The 18,761-nt window shown below is 40.2% G+C and overlaps 2 protein-coding genes across 6 annotated transcripts in view; one reads left to right on the plus strand and one right to left on the minus strand.

Annotated features, from left to right (window-relative positions):
- The window catches only part of mapre2 (microtubule associated protein RP/EB family member 2), a 123,726-nt gene that overhangs the window by 17,805 nt on the left and 87,160 nt on the right, over window positions 1-18,761 (minus strand). For all 3 annotated transcript variants that reach the window (XM_003223509.4, XM_062979356.1, XM_062979357.1), the window contains 2 exons: window positions 6,091-6,236; window positions 3,771-3,984 (listed from right to left, as the gene is read on the minus strand). In XM_003223509.4, the coding sequence (XP_003223557.3) occupies window positions 3,771-3,984; window positions 6,091-6,236 (360 nt within the window). The remainder of the gene's footprint in view (window positions 1-3,770; window positions 3,985-6,090; window positions 6,237-18,761) is intronic.
- LOC134298613 (ras-associated and pleckstrin homology domains-containing protein 1-like) lies at window positions 1,317-17,592 on the plus strand. 3 transcript variants are annotated; one of them, XM_062979353.1, is made up of 5 exons: window positions 1,317-1,466; window positions 4,672-4,761; window positions 6,646-9,579; window positions 15,395-15,979; window positions 16,455-17,592. In XM_062979353.1, the coding sequence occupies exons 4-5, from the start codon at window positions 15,577-15,579 to the stop codon at window positions 17,414-17,416; spliced, it is 1,365 nt and encodes a 454-aa protein (XP_062835423.1). In that variant the 5' UTR covers window positions 1,317-1,466; window positions 4,672-4,761; window positions 6,646-9,579; window positions 15,395-15,576; the 3' UTR covers window positions 17,417-17,592. The 3 variants fall into 3 exon arrangements, with proteins under 3 accessions (XP_062835423.1, XP_062835424.1, XP_062835422.1); XM_062979354.1 differs by having other exon boundaries at window positions 9,453-9,579; XM_062979352.1 differs by lacking the exons at window positions 1,317-1,466; window positions 4,672-4,761; window positions 6,646-9,579 and having other exon boundaries at window positions 10,808-15,979.

Below are 18,761 nucleotides of genomic sequence, written 5' to 3' on the forward strand. Positions count from 1 at the left end.
CTTCCTGTGGTACTTAAAGGGTAGATTTGACTATCATTACTAATGTTTGTTGCTTGTCTAGATTACTTCCATAGTCCAACTAATGCAAAAAGAAGTTTTTTTTTAAAAAAAAACTACAAAACTGAATCCTTGAATCCCAAGCAGTAGATATCTGTGCAGAAATATATCATACATATAACACATATTGATTCACTTTTCACTACAGGGTTAGCACTTAGGATTTGGAAACATTCCAATTGCCATAAAGCCATTTCTTTCCTGTAACAATGAACACGAAAGGAAAAAAGAAAACCACTTACCGTATATGCTCAATGTACAAGGTTAGGAATTTTAGTCAAAAAAATCAACCCCCAAAACCTCACAGTCAACTTATGCATGGGTTAATGTAAGTACTGCACTATAACTCTAATCAAACAAAAGGAGCCATTCCCTTCTTTGATACGAGTGGCAAAAGGTGAGAATCATAAAATTGTAAGAGACCTCACGGGCCACCCAGTCCAACCCCCTGCCAAGAAGCAAGAAATCACATTCAAAGCACCCCCGACAGATGGCCATCCAGCCTCAGCTTAAAAACCTCCAAAGAAGGAGCCTCCACCACACTCTGGCAGCGAGAGTTCCACTGCTGAACAGCTCTCACAGTGAGGACGTTTTTTCTAATATTCAGGTGGAATCTCCTTTCCTGTAGGAACTTAATCCACCTCAGGAAAATTTAAAAGAAGCATCACCTCCTTGACTTTCTTTGTCCCAGTGCTACTTCTGGACTTTTTGAATGCCAGGGTGAGAAAAATGGCAGCTCAAAGGAGTGCCAAGAAAGAAGAGGGGAATCAGTGTTTCTTTTAGGTTCTCCAGGGAAGCTCTTGCCTTTTGCCATTCTGCTCAGAGAAGGACATAAGAGTTATACCTTAACTTTTATTGTTTTAATTTAAAAAGCAACCAACACCATCTCTGAGGAAAATAGTGAAAGTCCTTTTTGAAAGCCTAAACAGGTGCTTCCCCCTCTTCATGGAATGACCCTGGACTTATCCAAAGGGCCATATCAAAATCCATAATTTTGGTCCCAAACCTGCCTTCCATTTATACATCAAGTTGACTTATACATGAGTATATATGGTATGTATTTCTGTGCCTGTCATCAAGAACTCTTGGGAATAGCAACCTTCTACAGCCTCTTATGCTAGTTATTTGTGATGTTTATAATTGAGATTGTTAACTAAATTGTGTGTATACATTGGTGTGCATTTTCCTCTAACTCTGTGTTGTTAGAGGTTGTGGGAGGGACAATAGACCATGTGACTCTGATCTTAGAATGTTGAGAGTGAGACTCCATTTTAGAATGCGTTTGAATCCGATGTCAGTTGGAATCAGTTAAGTCCAGTCAGTGGGGGCTTTAGTCAGTTTGAGTACAGACGTCAGTTGGAAGTTAGGAGCCAGTGAAGTCTGTTGATGTCAGTTAGAACAGAAGTACAGTCAGTATGCTGCAGTGAAGTTCAAATTAATATACGAGTCTGTTTGCAGCAGATATATATATATAGTACAGTCAGTCGAAGTACAGTACAGTATAATACTGTTTTAAGTATTATTCAGTTAACATGAAACGAATAAGCAATGTACCTGTATGTTAAATACATGCAGTTTGTAAATAAACCAATTACTGTATATACTTGAGTATAAGCCTAGTTTTTCAGCTCTTTTTTTAAGACTGAAAAAGTTCCCCTTGGCTTATACTCGGGTGAGGGTCCTGGTTGGTTTATATTTGGGTCAGCTTATACTCGAGAATATATGGTACATTTATTATTTTTCTCTATTATTATTGGTTTTATTACATTTATTATTTTTCTCTATTATTGTTGCTACTATTACATTTATTTTAATCTATTATTATTATTATTATTATTATTATTATTATTATTATTATTATTATTATTTCACTCTGATCTTATTATTATTATTATTGCATTTATTATTTTACTCTATTTATTATCACATGTATTATTTTCCTATATTTGTTATTATTATTACATGTATTTTACCACCCTCGGCTTATACTGGAGTCAATGTTTTCCCAGTTTTTTTGTGGTAAAATTAGGTGCCTCGGCTTATATTCAGGTCGGTTTATACTCGAGTATATACAGTATGTTAACTCTTAATGAAGACTACACATATTTTAGCTGTTCCTGGTGGTGCAGCAGATTAAGCTGCTGAACTTTCTGACCTAAAGGTTGGCGATTCAAATCTGAATGTGTGGTGGATACTTAACTAACTGGAAACCTAGATAGCAAGCCAATATTGTATATATACTTAATAAGTATATATATTTAATAAGTGGAGTCCCTGGTGGCACAGTGGGTTAAATCATTGAGCTGCTGAACTTGCTGACCAAAAAGTTGCCAGGTTTGAATCCAGGGACCGGGGTGAGCTCCCACTATTAGCCCCAGCTTCTGCCAACCTAGCAGTTCGAAAACATGCAAATGTGAGTAGATCAATAGGTACCGCTCTGACGGGAAGGTAACGGTGCTCCATGCAGTCATGCTGGCCACATGAACTTGGAGGTGTCTACAGACAACGCCGGCTCTTCAGCTTAGAAATGGAGATGGGCACCAACCCCCAGAGACGGACATGACTAGATTTAATGTCAGGGGAAAACCTTTACCTTTACCTCTATCTACTTATATCTTGGTCTCTTGAGAGCATGGTTTGAAAGCAATATATTTTATGGGGGAGTAAATATATATTTTTGGGCAACTGAGATAACACTTCTGAAGATCTGCTATATATTTTGTGCACTGGCATATTTTTGTTCCTAACAGTTCAAAGAGATAACCAGTGATTTCAGTCTAACAGCAGAAAAATATAAATTGCCTTGCATGAATACTAGTGGATATTTACCACTAAGAAGAAGGTTGACCCAAGTGAGTTTTAACTCTTCTCAGGAAGATCATACTTTACAAAAGGTTATGATCTCTAACAATGTCATGCCTTTCCAAAGGTTATGATTATTCCAAAATACTGTAGTGCGAATGCTAGTTAATCTCCAAAAAGGTCACGATTCCAAAAGCCTGTGGAGATTCCTGGTTTTCCCAATAAGAACAGCAGCTTCAAGAGATTTATTATCAATGATTTAGTGTACTAATAAACCCTGGAACAGGTTTGATTTTTTAAAAAAAAACAAAAAGCAGGTGAAAAGATTTATATCATTTAAAGCAAATTAGTAGCTGTACAAATCCTACACTTGGGAGTTTAATAGCTCATATTTTATCCCTTTTGTGAAATAAAATGCAACTTGATAATTTGGAGAGAGAGAAAAAACTGGCATATCACCTTAACGGTTTGAGTTTGCTAACTCCAACGTTTGGACCATAAACTAATGAAAAAGACACAGCAACATATGATGTAATAGTATATGATCCACTGAATTGCACATTTGGCAACGCTCTGTTATAGACCACCATTAGAGGCATGCAGCACAAGCAGAATTGATCTATTGCTCCTGCCAAGGACAGAGGACTACATAAAAGTCTCTTTGTAATTGTTTGTTTGCAAATGAGATACTCTAGCGCCTCAAGTACTTGCCCACTGGTTGGCCTTGGGCAAGTCACATACTTCCAGCCTCAGAAGAAGGCATTGGCAAACCTCTCAAGAAATCCTGCCAAGCAAACAGTATTACAAGATTACCAAAGACAAAGTCAAACTAAAAGCACATCATACAGACAACAAATCTTTGAAATATTACGGCTTTAAAAAACCCAAAAGTATGCAACATTGGTCAATACCTGCTGTAGGGGAGTTTGCATGATGAGATTTTTTGGGCAAATTAAAGATCTGTTCACCAGGATCGGGGGGTGGGATTGCATCTTGACCTTGCCGAGCCTCCACTGGATCATACTCTTTCCCGTCATAATTAGCATCAAAGAATTTCTTAAACCACTGTATGAAATCCAAGTTGTCTTGGAAGCGTCCCTTTACTAATTTCTCCACTGGAATAACCTATGAAGAAGAAAGAAAAAATGTAAGTGATTTTAAAATGATAACCAAAACATTTCAATTCTACTGTATCAAAATGGGGGAAATGCCAATGCAACACTCATAGTGAGATGACTAAATGTTAAAAGCTATGTGGTAGCAGTACAAGGAAAGGCACTTATGAAGTAAGGTAAAAGGTAATTGTTTTCCCCTGACATTAAGTCCAGTCGTGTCCGACTCTGGGAGTTCGTGCTTATCTCCATTTCTAAGCTGAAGAGCTGGCGTTATCTGTAGACACCTCCAAGATCATGTGGCCGGCATGACTGCATGGAGTGGTGTTACCTTTCCGCTGGAGCGGTACCTATCAATCTACTCACATTTGCATGTTTTCAAACTGCTAGGTTGGCAGAAGCTGTGGCTAAAAGCGGGAGCTCACCCTGCTCCCCGGATTCGAACCTGGCAACCTTTCAGTCAGCAAGTCCAGCAGTTCAGTGGTTTAACCCGCTGTGCCACCGGGGACTCCACTTATTAAATATATATACTTATAAAGTATATATACAATATTGGCTTGCTATCTAGGTTTCCAGTTAGTTAAGTATCCACCACACATTGTTAATATTCTAACATGCTTCTGAAATTTCATTTATTCTGACCATTCATTTCACCTTTCAAATATATAGTCCGGTATTTGTCTTCTTCTATTTTATCTAGAAATATCTGGCAGTCACGTAGCCAGGATTATCCAGTGCTTAATCACATATACTTAATTCTCTGCATCAAGCCTGAAGACATTTACTACAGGTCAGTACCCTGTGATTCCAATGCTCTTTAAACAAGCAGAAAGAGATTCACTTTGTCATCACATTTTTTTAACAGGACATGTAGGTCAGTAAACCATTAAATATCACATAAGCGAGAATAAAGATCATTTTTCAAAATAACTAAGTATATGAAAGACCACATTTATAAAATATGTTGCATACACCTGAATATATCTCCACTGGGAAAAATATACTTTCTGCTTCCTATTTATATCATATCAATAACTCTATTTGGAAAAGAGGGCACAACAAAATACAGAATGGAATACTGTGCAAATCAGTAGGATAGGCAACAGGTTTGAAGTATGATAATGGGGGAGGAATGAAATGATGCAATTATTAACTGGGACTTTGAAAACACTGGTGTCCACCTTGAGCTGTGTTCAGCTAAATCAGGATTAGTAACTCTTCAAATTTTTGTTCACTGGAAGAAATCAAACTGGTGGGGTGGCTTTGACCAGAGACAATTGTAAATATCAAAAAGGGGTGCCACTAGTGTACCACTTGAGCCAGACCCATAGTGAAAGATTCACAGCAGCTGTTATACTGGAGCTGTTAATGCAGAAACTTTGAAATGAGCAGAACCAAGATCTAGAGATCCAAGAAGGTCCAAAAACATGTCCCTCACATTACCTAAGGGCTTTGCAGGGCATTGGAGGGGCAAAATATGCTTTTTGCAGGAGTATGTTCAGTGGAGAATGCCACCCTCCAAGGGCTATTGAAGGGCTAATGCAACTCCCTTGTCTTGAGTAGTTGCCCACCAGTCTAAAACTATTTCCTCTATATCATATGAAACAATATCCAATTCATTCAGAATCTAGTTCCTTCTGATGTGAAGAATTTGATAGTTAATACACCTAACATTTGTTGCACTTGTTATTATTATTAGTCTCAATTTTAAGTTGTTTTTAAATGTTTATTCATTAAAACATGAATTTTTTTAGTTGTGCTGTAATTTGCTGTAATGTTTGACTATTGTCTGATGGTCATGTCTAATATGTTAATATTTGATTTATGGTTTGCTTATATGGTTTTTTTGGTTGCACTTCATGGCAGTGAATGTTTGCCTCTGTATGCTGTGAACTGCCCCGTGTCCCTGAGGGAGATAGGGTGGGATAGAAATAAAGTTGTATTATTATTATATATAACAGTGATTTATAGTTGCAAAAAATGAAAACTTTATTCATTGGCCACCCAAACAGTGTACATAATAAAGGTTAAACTAAGAATAGCTCAAATAAATAAAATACAGTGACTAATAAATGCTTTTCTGATATCAAAATTCTCAACTGAAATGTTCTGGACTCACCTTGTCCACATTCATTCTTTTAAATGATGCTTGGAGAAGTTTGAAGTTATGAATGTACTCATGTTCCAACTTGGCTTGAAATTTTACTTTCTTCAAGCTAATACACCCTGGGAATAACATGTCCATGAATTGGCAGTAAGCTGCACCTAAAGCAAGAGAACATAATTATATTAATCACAATGTCACTAACTGAGATAACAAAGAATTTATCATGGAACTAGTCATAAAAACAACATGCATCTTGGTATCAAATTTATCCACAGTGTGGGTATTTATTTTTCACATAGTTATGTGGCTTAATTTTCAATCATGTAACTAACTGCTGTTTAAAAAGAAAAACATTATTGAAATAAATTACCGAAAAAGTCATAATCAACCTTCAGATTATCCAAATAAGAGAAGTACAAGCATATTGTACTTAAAGTCTATTAAGATGTATACCAAGTTTTATTCAGGAAAAGCTTTTATCGACTATAGTTCAATTCTCTGGATACAACTGATGGGCTGTATTTTACACAAAAGTTTGCATGATAATAGTACTTTCTTGTCTTTCAGGTGGTTTTAGACTCTATTGCTTTTGCAGCACATAACGGAAGATAAGCAATAGCTGTTGCACATCCATTATAAAATGTAAATTGTATACAAAGAGATATCAGACCACAGAGAGTGGGAAGAAAAAGATTAATTATGGTCCTAACAAAACTCACACCTCTTCTATTGCCATCATTTGCACAAGTGGAGTCTTTCCTTCTGATGCAAGTAGCAGACCACAAAGAGAGAGAGTTAAACTCTCCCTTTCCACCATCCACAATCCCAAGGCTTGTCAGATACTTTTACCTCTTCACTTTACACATATAATTTGCTTTCACACCATCAGTCTTACGTCTTATTGAGCACTCAACATTTCTAAATGTGTACTAAAGGTACAATAAATAAGCTCAAGTTTTACCATTGCGATCTTGTGCTTTTATGGGGAAATCTGCCTGGTTCTCGATAGAGCTGGACTTCAGGGCACAACCCTCCCTCATTTACATTGATCCTAGCATCTAATTCTACTTTTCTTTTGGCCAACAGAACATGCCACAAACATGCAGTAACTGACCTACAGCTTGGCTTCCAGTCTTCTTTGTTAAAAGCTTTATTATTCCATTCCCATTTCCCCCATACATGATCAATGTACCGTGAGATGTTCAGACTGTCAGCAGAAGGACAGATTTGAATTACAGTAATCAACATTTGCTGCATTCAGTATGAATGAGGCCATAAAAACAATAGGAACAATCCCATCAAGGACTGGTGCTGCATAATCTTCATTAATTTCAACAAATCAGGGTCCATGTTGAGTGCTTTGCTATTTTGTGCACAGTGTTTAGCCATACAGGTTGTGACATCTCAAGGTTGTAGCATAACCTATAAAAACTGGGTTCAAAACCTTAGCAGAATGTTTACCCCCCCTTACATGGCTATTAGCTTTTTGTCACTCCAAAAAACAAAACAAACAAAACAACAAAAACAAAAACAAAGCAAAACCACTCAATATTATTGATAATGTGTTCTTACAAGTACAATTTAAATGTTACTTTCTCCAAAAATAAAATGGTAGCAAAAAGTAAAATATAAAAACAAAACAAACCAGAAAGCCATATAAAACAATAGCCAGTAATTAATTTTGAAACATATATGTTTGTGAGGGCCTACAAATAATTGTAAGCAAACAGTATTCTTTTGAGTTTGTGGAGTTCCTTCTAAGCACATGTATGAATTTCTTTTTTTAAGGTAAGCAAACATTTACAACACAATCTACTTGCCAGTTATCTATTTGCACTATTTAGGCAGCACACATAAGTCCTTAATAATAGCTGTTTTGATACCAATAGATGCTTCCTTCTCATTTTTAGTGTCCATAGTGTCTCATCTTATCTCTGCTTAGAAATCTGTTACCTTGCATTGTCCATATAAGCAATGGTGATAGGAATCAGAAACAGAGGGGAGTTGAAAGAAGAGAACTAAGGGGATGCTTTTTCAGAGGGGAGCTTATTGTGTACAGTAGAGTCTCACTTATCCAACATAAATGGGCCGGCAGAACGTTGGATAAGCGAATATGTTGGATAATAAGGAGAGGTTAAGAAAAGCCTATTAAACATCAAAATAGGCTATGATTTTACAAATTAAGCACCAAAACATCATGTTATACAACAAATTTGACAGAAAAAGTAGTTCATTACACATTAATGCTATGTAGTAAATACTGTATTTACGAATTTAGCACCAAAATATCACAATGCATTGAAAACATTGACAACAAAAATGCATTGGATAATCCAGAACGTTGGATAAGCGAGTGTTGGATAAGTGAGACTCTACTGTATTTCCATGTTGAAAGCATTAGTCTTCAAAAGAGATCTCTGTTCCAGAGAACATTTTAAGGTAAGTTATTCAACAAACATAAGGATAAACACCATATGAACAAACAGAACAAAACAGAATTATGTATTAAAGAGATAAATGAGCCACCTTATGAGAGTGAAGCATTTTTGTAACAATTGTAGTTGGCATTATTATCAAGAGAAAGAAACCAGTAGAGGATTACCATATACTCATGTATAAGTTAAGAAATGTATGTCAAAAATAAATGCAAAAAATCTGAGTCAATCTATCTATGGGTCAGTATAAATATTGTACCTTAACTCTTTATCAAAAAGGGAACAATCCACTTCTCTGAGTAGAGTGGCAAAAGACAAGCACTTAGTCCATCACAGGGGAACCTAAAAGAAAAACTGACCTCCCCCCACCCCAACTCTCTGAAATAGACCAATGGGAAGCAGACCCAGAATTTCTTCCATTGACCGTAATAAAAGACTTTGCTCCTGCTCTTCTTTTAATGTTATTTTGGCTTATGCCATCTGCTCAGTTCCAAGGTGTGTCACCATGTGTTACAGCATTGGGTGACATCAATCCTAGTGATGCCAGTGTCCCTTTTTTCTGAATAGAGCAGTGAAACATCTTTTTAAATGTCTCAGCAGTGGCTGGTGAAAGCAGTGACTATAGGGCAGGTCCCCTGAAGCACTGCCAACATTTTCCCCTCTCCATGGAATGACTCTCAACTTATTTATGGGGTAATTTCGAAATCTGTAATGTTTCCTTCAACTTATAAACAAGATCGATTTAGATATGCCATTAATAGTACAAAAGTTATAAAGTAACTTCTTTGAAGTTCAACCTTCCAGGATCACACAACATTAGCAACACTAGGTGCTATATGAACTATGCATTCCAGACATGTCCTCCCAAAGATACCATGTTAGAAGTGGCAAGTCACTACGTATACATATACATACAGGATTCTTTTCCAAAATTGATAGGTTTAATAATGAAAGAAAGCAGTGTGGCTCCCCAGGATGGTAGCAGTAGAACATCTGTTTGGAATGTGGAATAAAGTCTTCTCACTATCTACATCTAGACTGCAAAAATAGTTGTGATTACTCAGAGGTGAGTAGACATGAACATTATCACTTTCCAATACCAGTACAGCACCTTGAGAGGGAGGCGTTGATCTAAGGTCTGCTACAAGCCACAGAACTCCCTCTACAGTGTTATAGTAGTAGCACTCTTCTCTTTATTCATAAGTAGCTTAAGTCTCTGGTGATGCTTGGATTAGGTCTTTTGTAATGATAAATATTAGAAGCAGTCATTGTTTTTGTACTTTATGAATGATCCCTTTAGAAAATGCATAAAGATTTGGGTGAACTGCACCTCCCAACAGCATGATTCAATTTTTCCATAAACTTGCCAGCATTTAAAGTTTGTCATGATTGACATGTGTGGCTAGTTTGGTTCAGATCCATTATCAGTGGGGTTCACAGAGCTCTCTGGATGTGGGTGGACTGCAACTCCCAAACATCATGGGTCAATTCCTTCCAAACCCCACCATCACTCAAAGTTGGTCATGCATGCCGAGTTTGTTTCAGATAACAGTGCTCTTTGTTTATGGGTGAACTACAACTCCCAAATTTGTGGGTCAATTTCCCCCACTGCCAGTATTTAAAATGCATTGTCGACTGGGTTCACAGGCCTTTTTTATTATGGGTGAATTACAACTCCCAACATAATGTGTCAATTTCCCCCTAAACCCCACCAATATTTAAGTTGTCAATTCCCCCCCCCTAAATCCCACCAACATTTTAAGTTGGTCATGTTAGATATATGTGCTGAATTTGGTCCAGATCAGTTTTTGGCAGGAGTCAAAGGGCTCTCTGGATGTGGGAACCATCTTCGAAAATATATGCATGCATGTATGTATGCATGCATACATACTTTCACTTTTATTATATACTAGCTTAGGAACCTGGCGGTGCCCGGCTTATTTGAAAAGGGCACTTGACGGCTGGGCTATTTTTTGGCTGGGTTCAGGGTTCTCTGGATAAGGGTGAACTCCCATATGCCAACGTCAATCACCCCCAAACTAGGTCTGTATGCACAGTGCACCGTGTTGGGTTTGTGTGCCAAGTCTGGTGCAGATCCGACATCAGCAGGGTTCAGTGTTCTATGGGTAAGGGTGAACCACAACTCCCAATATCAAGGTCAATTCCCACAAACCCCTGCAGTATGTTCAGTTGGTCATGGGGATTCTCTGTGCCAAGTTTGGTCCCAGTCCATTGTTGGTGGGGGTCACTGTTTCTCTGGATGTAGGTGAACTACAACTCTCCAAATCAAGGTCAATTCCCCCCCCCCCCCAAAAAAAAAGGCCTGCAGTATGTTCAGTTCGTCAAGGGGGTTCTCTGTGCCAAGTCTCATCCCGGTCCATTATCGGTGGGGTTCGGAGGGCCTTTTTATTGCAGGTGAACTATCAAGCGAAGTACCTACAACTAACAAATGTCAAGGCCAATTCCTCCCAAATCTGCCAGTGTTCAAATTTGTGCATATTTGGTATGCGTGCCAAATTTGGAGCAGATCCATTGTTGTTTGCATTTACAGTGCTCTCTGGATGTAGGTGGACTATAATTCCTATAAATCAAGCCGAATTTTTCCCAAAGCCCTCCTGCGTTTTTGTTAGTGGGGTTTTTTTGTGCTATGTTAGGTCCAGGGCCATCGTTGGTGGGGTCTGGAGTGCTCTTTGATTGCAGGTGAACTATACATCCCAGCACCCACAACTCCAAAATGTCCAGGTCAATTCCCCTCCAAACTCACCAGTATTCAAATTTGGGCATATCAGGAATGCATGCCAAGTTTGGTCCAGATCCATCATTGTTTTGGTTCATAGGGTGTAGGTGAACTACATATGAACTACAACTCCTATAAATCCCTCCAAAGACTTCCAGTATTTTTTGTTGGTCATGAGGGTTCTGTGTGTCTAGCTAGTTCCAGGGCCATCGTTGGTGGGGTCCAGAGTGCTCTTTGGTGGCAGGTGAACTATAAATCCCAGTACCTACAACAGCTTTGGTGAATTCCCCCAAAGCTCCCCAGTATTTTTCATTGGTCATGGGAGTTCTGTGTGCCAGATGTGGTCTAGAACAATTGTCAGGGGGGGGGGAATCACAGTGATGTGACATGTTGCATGGTGAACTACAACTTCCATCATGTGGAGTAAATCCCCCAAACTCCTCCAGTATGTTTAGTTGCTGCTGTTTGTTATGCAGAGTTGAAAAGAGTAGGAAAGGGTCAAGGGAGAGGCAGTGGGTAGGATCATGCAAATTTTACACCAATGGAGAGAGTAAGGAACACTGGGATGCCTGCCTGTGGTGGAGGAAACACGTAAAATCTAGGTTGAAATTGTTCCCGAATGAAAAACCTCATTGGGTGGTGGGTCATAATGTTTGGGGAGGACATTGGCAGGGTTTGGGCTACATGTTCATGGTGCTCACTATAACCTGAAATGTCATTGAAGGGAGTGTTTTTGGTGGGTACTTAGTAGGGTTGTCCAAAAATTCGTTATGATTCTTATATTGGAATTATTTCGGATTGTTCTCGCTTTTTGAATCGAGTTCTGAGACGCTGACCCTGGGCGCAACTGACAATGTAATTCGAACCATCGTTGGCCCATTCTCTAATTGTGTCTTAATGTTTTGTTAAATTTTTCCCCCTAAAAAATGTTTTTTAATATATTTTTTTAAAAAAAAAATTTAAATTTTTTTTGTTCCTGCAACCTACCTTGAATGGGAGCCTAGCGCAGCCTAAAATGGCTGCTGCTCCCAGGCTAATCAGAGGCTTCCACGATGGAAAGGTAGGGGCTAGCGTCCTCTGCATCCACATGGAAGATCTCCATAAAAGCCCCCTCCCTAGCCCTGGCGAGCCATTCTGGGGCTGGGTTTCCGAGCGGAGAGGGTGGTGCGCTGCGCAAGCAAACAAGCCGCCTGCATTGAGGGGGAGAGGGTAAAGTTCTGGCTGTAGAGAGACAGAGGGGTTTGGGTCTGGTAAGGGTTTGGGCTTCTATTGCTGGTTCGAGATTGTGTATATTTTTTGGCTAATAAATATTGCATTGGCTTGGGGCTTGTGGGATCTGGCAAAGAGTCCTTGCTTGAAAAGAGGCATTAGGCAATTTATAGTTTCCAAAGGACGTGGGCACTCCTGCCAAGGCATTGCTCCCCTCACACTCCGTTTCTAATCTCAAGCCTTGGGCTGAGTTTTATTTCTGCAATCACAAAGTCAGACATTGATTTGATTCAATAGAGGGTCCACAGTAATTTATAGTTTCCAAAGGACATTGCCAATCCTGTCAAGGCATTGCTTGGCGTGTGCTGCGTTTCTAATCCAAAGTCCTCGGCCAGAGTTTTATTTTTGCCATCACAAGGTCAGCCAGGGACACCATCAATCAATAAGGTCCAAGGCAATTTATAGTTTCCAAAGGACATTGCCAATCCTGTTAAGGCATTGCTTGGCGTGTTGTGCATTTCTAATCCAAAGTCCTCAGCCAGAGTTTCATTTTTGCAATCACAAGGTCAGCCAGTGGCACCATTGATCAAAAGGTTCAAAGGCAATTTATAGTTTCCAAAGGACAGTGGCACTCCTGCCAAAGCATTGCTTGGCATGTGCTGCGTTTCTAATCCAAAGTCTACACAAGTAGAAGAGGGACTTTTACAGTGATAAGAACCCAATTGAATAGGAAATAAGACTTTCAAACCAGGAACAGGTTTCTTCAAATATTAAAAAATAGTGTATTATAAAAAGTTATGAAAATTCGCCAAAAATCATAGGAGACAGGGAACGTTCTGCAATTTATTGAGAAAAGAATGTTGAATGTGATCTCCCACTGTACCAAATTTGATGAGGATAGCTCAAGAAATGAGGGTGGGGGAGCCCTGTAAAAGTCCCTCCTGGTTTCCTTTTTTTTGGTGATTGCGCATGCGCGTCCACCATTTTAGAAACATTAAGAATCATTACGAATTTTCAGAAATATCTGAAATTTTTGGGTGAAAAATTCGGAAATACTTTCTATATCGAAGCGCCGGCACCCCCTACTTTAGAAACGAGAATTGAAACATTTTTTCCATCGATCGGACAAGCCTAGTACTTAGCACTGTTGGTTGTAGCTGTTTGTGGAGGCAAAAGACTGTATGTGAAAGTGGACACTTCGGTCACATACACACATACAGATTTTCACTTTTATTATGTGTATAGATAGATGTAGATATAGATAGACTAGCTTTGGTATCCAGTGATGGCTGGGTGATGTAATTTGCAATGATAAATATTACAAGCAGTCATTTTTTAAAAGTTATGAATGATTTTATTTGGAAATGTACAAAGATGTGGGCAAACTACTACTTCCGTCATCATCTGTCAGTGCCCCCAAACCCCAACAGTGCTTAAAATTGGTCATGGTGGGAATGTGTGCCAAGTTTGGTCCAGATCTGTACTTGATGGCGTTCACAGTGCTCTCTGGATATGGGATGAACTGCAACTCCAATCATCCCTCAAATCACCCCCAAACTCAATTGCCCCCAAACTCCTAGACTATGTAAAGTTGGTCATGATGGGTTGTCCACCATGAAAGCTAATGGGATTTACATTTTCCCTTGATCTTTGGAGATACCCTGGGTCCACTCAACCTCCAACGGCCATCATGGAATCTCCCTTCCTAAGAACCTGTGATGGTTCTTCTCCTCCTGGCCCCTCCCTCCACACTTCCAAGGTTACTATAGGAACAGAAATAAACAATTTCACATCTTCATGATCGTTCAACTGTCCACTCCTTACCGGACGCTCAAACAGCGAGAAGGTCAGGAGCTGTGGTCTTGGTCTACTGTTCAGAGAACTTGAGCAGAGCTTTGGAGACAACATGGCAGGTAGGAAAGAGGGATATTTAGATGATCAGGTGGGTCACTGAATCATTTATTCTCAGAATTGACCCAAATAAATGCTCAGGGTTGGAGAAAGGATGGGGTTGGGGTTGGAGAAAGGATGAAGCCAAAGGATGAAGACAGGTTAGAGAAGACAAAATTCCTGAGAATGTATGCTCCAGTACAGGGAGCCAGGTTTGACAATTAATCAATAGGTAAAATAAAAGAGTAAAGCAGGAAAAATCAGGATTACAGAGCACAGAGGTGTCCCAGAATGGCCAGCAGGACTTTGGTTGGACAAAGAGTTCAGGAGGGGATTGATTTGGCCAAGGAGGCAAAACCAATTCCGATTTGTGAAATAGGGGGAGGGACACTTAAAATGGAGAAGAGAAGAAAAGCAATGGCTAACAAGGCAACAACTTTATATAAATGTTTTCTAGATGCTATAGAAGGTTATTTTGCTTATTGGTGGAAGGGGTAAAAGTACTTAAGTGCCTTTGGAAGATACCAGGAGGCTTGGGACCCTGACTTTGTGGGAGTGTAGTCACTTAAGGGTGATCCCGGTGTCTCTAAAAATGTACAGAAATGTGCCTGTACTTAGAGGTCTTCAGCTGATAGAGAGCACTCAGGAGTCTTGTTTTGGTTTGACTTTCTAGTCTTTTGGTTTGACTTGAGTTGTCTGTTAGACCTTCAGGCACCTTCTGTTCAACCCAGTCTGGCCAACTGACACTCACTGTAGAACCCTTTTTGCATCATAACATTCTCTGCCTTCCCAGAATCTTCGGGTTGCTATGGTGACCTCAAAGGGTGTTGAGATGGCCCCAGTTCTGTGGGTTCTTTTGAATGCCGGCTGCATGGAGTAGATCCTATACAGTTGTTTCCTCTTAGGAGTAGTCCAAGTATCTCATTGCTTCTTTCGGATCCAGTGAGATTACCTGGGGCACAATCTCTTAGTGGTTTAGGCCAGGTGTCTCCCATGTGGCTGATTTGGAGACTGCTTTTTACACCTCTTTCTTTCTATATTACAGATCAGACAACAAATCAGCTGCCAGAAGAACCAGCTCAACCCATCCTTTCAATCCCCAAGGAACCCATCACCTCTCACTATGTTCCTTTCCCTCCACAGTCCTCCACTTCCCACTATGTTCTTCCACAACCCTCCACCTCCTGCTATCTTTCTCACTTTCCACAACCCTCCACCTCTTTCCATATGTCACACCCATTGGAATCACTTCGCTCACAAGGGGCATTTAGAAATTTCGGGAGGCTTCAGTACTCTACCCGAGCCACACCTTACCCTATTCAGCCATCCCATTTCCAAGAGGGAATGGGCCTGATTTTATACCCCCAGCCCCCCTTGCCCCACATTCCCCTTCCAGAGGGCTATTCCTCTCTACGTAGGCTTCTCTTCCCACACATTCCAACTAATAGCATGACTTCTCTTCTGGAACAGGAGGAACCAAACCCTCCCCAGAGACCTCATCCCCCTCTTTCTCCTCCCCCTCCCCCACCTCCTCCTCCTTCTCCCCCACCACCACCACCTCCTCCTCCTCTTTCTACTACTACTACTACTACTACTACTACTACTACTATGAAGGTGGAAGACTTTAAAGGTAAATACCTCTATTTTTTGAAATTAAAGATTGGCTTTACAACCTAAAATTACATATGTGTGTTCAACTGGTAACTGGAGCACAGGAGGATATTTAACCTGCTACAGGAGGAATGCAACAATCCAAAGTAGGACCTTTGTCATTATATTTTGTTGCATCCTTAGTTACTTGTGTAAGGGGAAGGAAACTTTGTTCTCCAGATCCCAATGGACAGCTGAAGAACATTGCTTGGTGACTGAAAAGGTTAGTGGCCACTTGCAGCATACTAAGACATCAAATTATACATCTTAGAGGATTTTCTAGTCAGGATAAAATGGTCTAAGGGAGGCATGGGGTTGGGAGCTATAAAAACCTCAGGAGAAAGCCATGTTCTCCATCCATGGTACAGAGGCTCCTTTTATCCTCAAATGGGACTTTGCTTATAGGTGTGGGAAGGCTAACTGAGCTGAACTTGTACTTTGTTCCTCTCTTTCAGCCTCAATCTCCTCTTCTCAAAACCTCTCCTCAGGCTCTGATGGGGAGAAACAGAAAAAGTGGGACAAGAAACTGGATGAGAATCTAGGCAGGAAAAGAAAGCTCATATCAAATGGAGAGACATCTGAGGGAGTACCATGCAAAAAAGATGGGCAAGGGAAGAATAGGGAAGCAAAGCCAACATCTGCTGATGCTGACAAGCCAGCCCCAAAGAGTAATCTGGCACAGCAGATGCTAGAATCCATCCAGGTTTTCCATCCTTTGGGAAAGAAATTCCCAATCATTCCAGCAAAGACGACCCTTCCAGACAAGAGGCCATCTGGAGGAGTCTCAGAACAACTGGTGTCTGCCATGGGAAGAGGATGTGGGAAAGTATTTCCCCAAATACCACAAGCCTCGACCTCCACCACCACCTCAGCAGCAAGGCCATCTGGCTATTTCATGCCTCAGCCAGAATCACTCAAAATGAAGCCACACCAGGTAAAAGAAACAGCACCAGAGTTTCTCTTCTCCCATCCAGCCATGAGGCTACCACAATGCCGACCCTCCTATGTACCAACAGCAGCCAGGCAGGTGCTTCAATCCAACTTGCCCCCTTCTCAGCCTCCCCAAATCAGCAGAGGGAGAGGGGCCTTCTCAAGAGCCACAGTAATCCCTCCCAAAACTACTCCTGCAGTGGAGAAGATATGGAGACCCCCTAACAGACTAAACCCTCCATCTCCACCTTATATTGGGGACACCTTCATCCCCTGGAGCACCCCTGATCCCACCATGGAGGTCTCCCGACCCATTACAGAGGAGCAGCGGCCCATTCGGGAATGGATGAAGCACCTGGAACAGAAGGCCAGGGAGGAGGCGGCCTGCTGGACCAAGCTGGGCAGGGTCCGCTTCTTTGCACAGAGGGAGAAAGACCTAAGATTCTCCAATTATTATGGCTATCCTGACAAGAACTTTAAAGATTGAAATATATTAATCATGGCAAAACTCTTAGCCAATTGGATTGGATCCAATCTAGTTGTCTATATTTGATGTATTATAGTGCACTTTAATGGTATTTATTTTAATATTGTTTTATGTTGTACTTTTGTATTGCTTTTATTTATTTAAATACATATATAAATAAAATAAATATTTCATTATACTGTAGATTAATTGCCTACTACTATTTTAAAAGCAAATTTCTACATATATTCATGTGTCTTCAAAAAAGGTAAAAGTTTCCCCTGACATTAAGTCCAGTCATGTCTGAATCAAGGGTTGGTGCTCATCTCCATTTCTAAGCCGAAGACCCGGCATTGTCCATAGACACCTCCAAGGTCATGTGGCCGGCATGACTGCATGGAGCGCCGTTACCTTCCTGCCGGAGCGGTACCTACTGATTTACTCACATTGGCATGTTTTCAAACTGCTAGGTTGGCAGAAGCTGGAGCTAACAGCGGCCGCTCACGCTGCTCCCGGGGTTTGAACCTGGGACCTTTCGGTCTGCAAGTTCAGCAGCTCAGTGCTTTAACACACTTCGCCACTGGGGTTCCATGTCTTCAATAAATATGTAATTTTCTGCTTATTATTCTATGCTTCATGGTTACTTCCCATTGGTACAACAGTAGGAGTGTATATAATGTAGTATATTGGTGTAGTAAGATTTTTGCTACTCTAACTGTGTGCCAAGCTTGGTCCAGAGCTGTTGTTCGTGGGAGTCACAGAGCTCTCTGGATGTGGGAACCATCTTGGAAAATAATATAATCATGGACAGAAGCATGCATACATAGTCTATGCAAAAATGTATTTTCACTTCTATTTGATAGATAGATGATTTACAGTTCCTAGTATGGGGAAGAATGGGGTGGCGTTTTTAAAAAGCAGTAGAAGTCCCCAGCTATTACTGTAACTCACTTACTGTAAAGCTAAAATACAGTTTCCCACCTATTCACGATTTCCTTTAAATACAACTGATTCACTGTTTCCTTTAGATACAACCATACTTTAATTTTCTAGGGTATTGATTTAGTCTTCAGTGCTTTCAACAGTCACAGGCTGGGTTACAGACAATATTTACAAACATGCTTATGTTAGCTACATGCATGAATGGCAACTTCTTCTGACCCAATTAGAGTGCAGCAATCCTATACTACTTTTAGAACTGAACAGAAGGCACTTCATACAACTGGCTGATGTTACAAAGATCTGACAGATCAACTCCCTCTTTCTTAAAATTTCATTTTTTTATTTTCAAGCACACACACATACCAGCATCCAGAACATAACACATACTCTACTATGGCCAAGAGGTGACATTGTAAGAAGCCAC

This window comes from Anolis carolinensis, chromosome 4 (assembly GCF_035594765.1).
Source record: "Anolis carolinensis isolate JA03-04 chromosome 4, rAnoCar3.1.pri, whole genome shotgun sequence".
NCBI classification, from domain to species: Eukaryota; Metazoa; Chordata; class Lepidosauria; order Squamata; family Dactyloidae; genus Anolis; species Anolis carolinensis.